Here is an 813-nt window from a genome sequence, read left to right on the forward strand (position 1 = left end):
GGGTGCTGGGCCGGGGTGGGGGTGGGCGGCCGTGTGTGTGAGCAAAACGAGCAGGACTTTCCACCAGGGAAGGGGGAAGGGGTCCTGGGGCTGAGGACGGTGCTGCCTCGGGTGTGGGCAGGGCTTGTAGCTGGAGGAGACACCAGCCCTGGGGGGGGCTGCGCTTGGGGAGGGTGGTGTCGGGTGTGGGTATCGTATCTCCTGGAGATGAGCTGGGCCCAGGGGGGCTCAGGACGGAGAGGGGTGCGGGGCTCCGCTCCTAGGCCGCCCCACGGTGGACGCTGGTTTCGCTTTCCCAGGGTGGAGGCATTTAGTTTGGTTCTACAGACTCATATCTGGCCCCTGCTCTGTGGGGGCCTGTGCTGAGCACTGGGACATGGTGGCGGCCTGCCCGTGGCCTGTCACACGGGGTCCTACATAGCCGCCTCCCTGTGCGGGACGCTGGGAGCCCCTGCCTCCCTCTGCCCAGCGCTGGTGCGTGAGGGCGTGTGCACACCTGGCCTCACCGGCTCCCAGGCCTTCCTGCCCCCAGCACTGAGGGGAGGGTGGGGGCCCTTGGCCGGCTTCACGGAGACAACCTCTGCCTCTGGCTCAGCCCCCAGGACACTGGCCGCCCAGGAGACATGAAGGATGGCATCCAAGGGGGCTGACATGTCTTTCTCCCGCAAGAGCTACGGGCTGGCCTCGGACGCTGAGAAGCCCAGGGTCACAGGTAAGGGCTGGGGGCAGGCTCCTTGTTGAGGGAGGGAGAAGGAAGGGGCACAGACAGCCAAGTCCCAGGTCCCGTGACCCCCAGTGACTCCCAGGCGATGC

At 67.5% G+C, this 813-nt stretch overlaps 1 protein-coding gene across 1 annotated transcript in view; it reads left to right on the forward strand.

Annotated features, from left to right (window-relative positions):
- RNF123 (ring finger protein 123) overlaps positions 1-813 on the forward strand; it is a 26986-nt gene that overhangs the window by 1765 nt on the left and 24408 nt on the right. Inside the window, exon 2 of the mRNA XM_014538995.1 lies at positions 596-729. Within this exon, the coding sequence (XP_014394481.1) occupies positions 631-729 (99 nt within the window). The 5' untranslated portion in view covers positions 596-630. The remainder of the gene's footprint in view (positions 1-595; positions 730-813) is intronic.

This window comes from Myotis brandtii, unplaced genomic scaffold (assembly GCF_000412655.1).
Source record: "Myotis brandtii unplaced genomic scaffold, ASM41265v1 scaffold207, whole genome shotgun sequence".
Classification (NCBI taxonomy): Eukaryota; Metazoa; Chordata; class Mammalia; order Chiroptera; family Vespertilionidae; genus Myotis; species Myotis brandtii.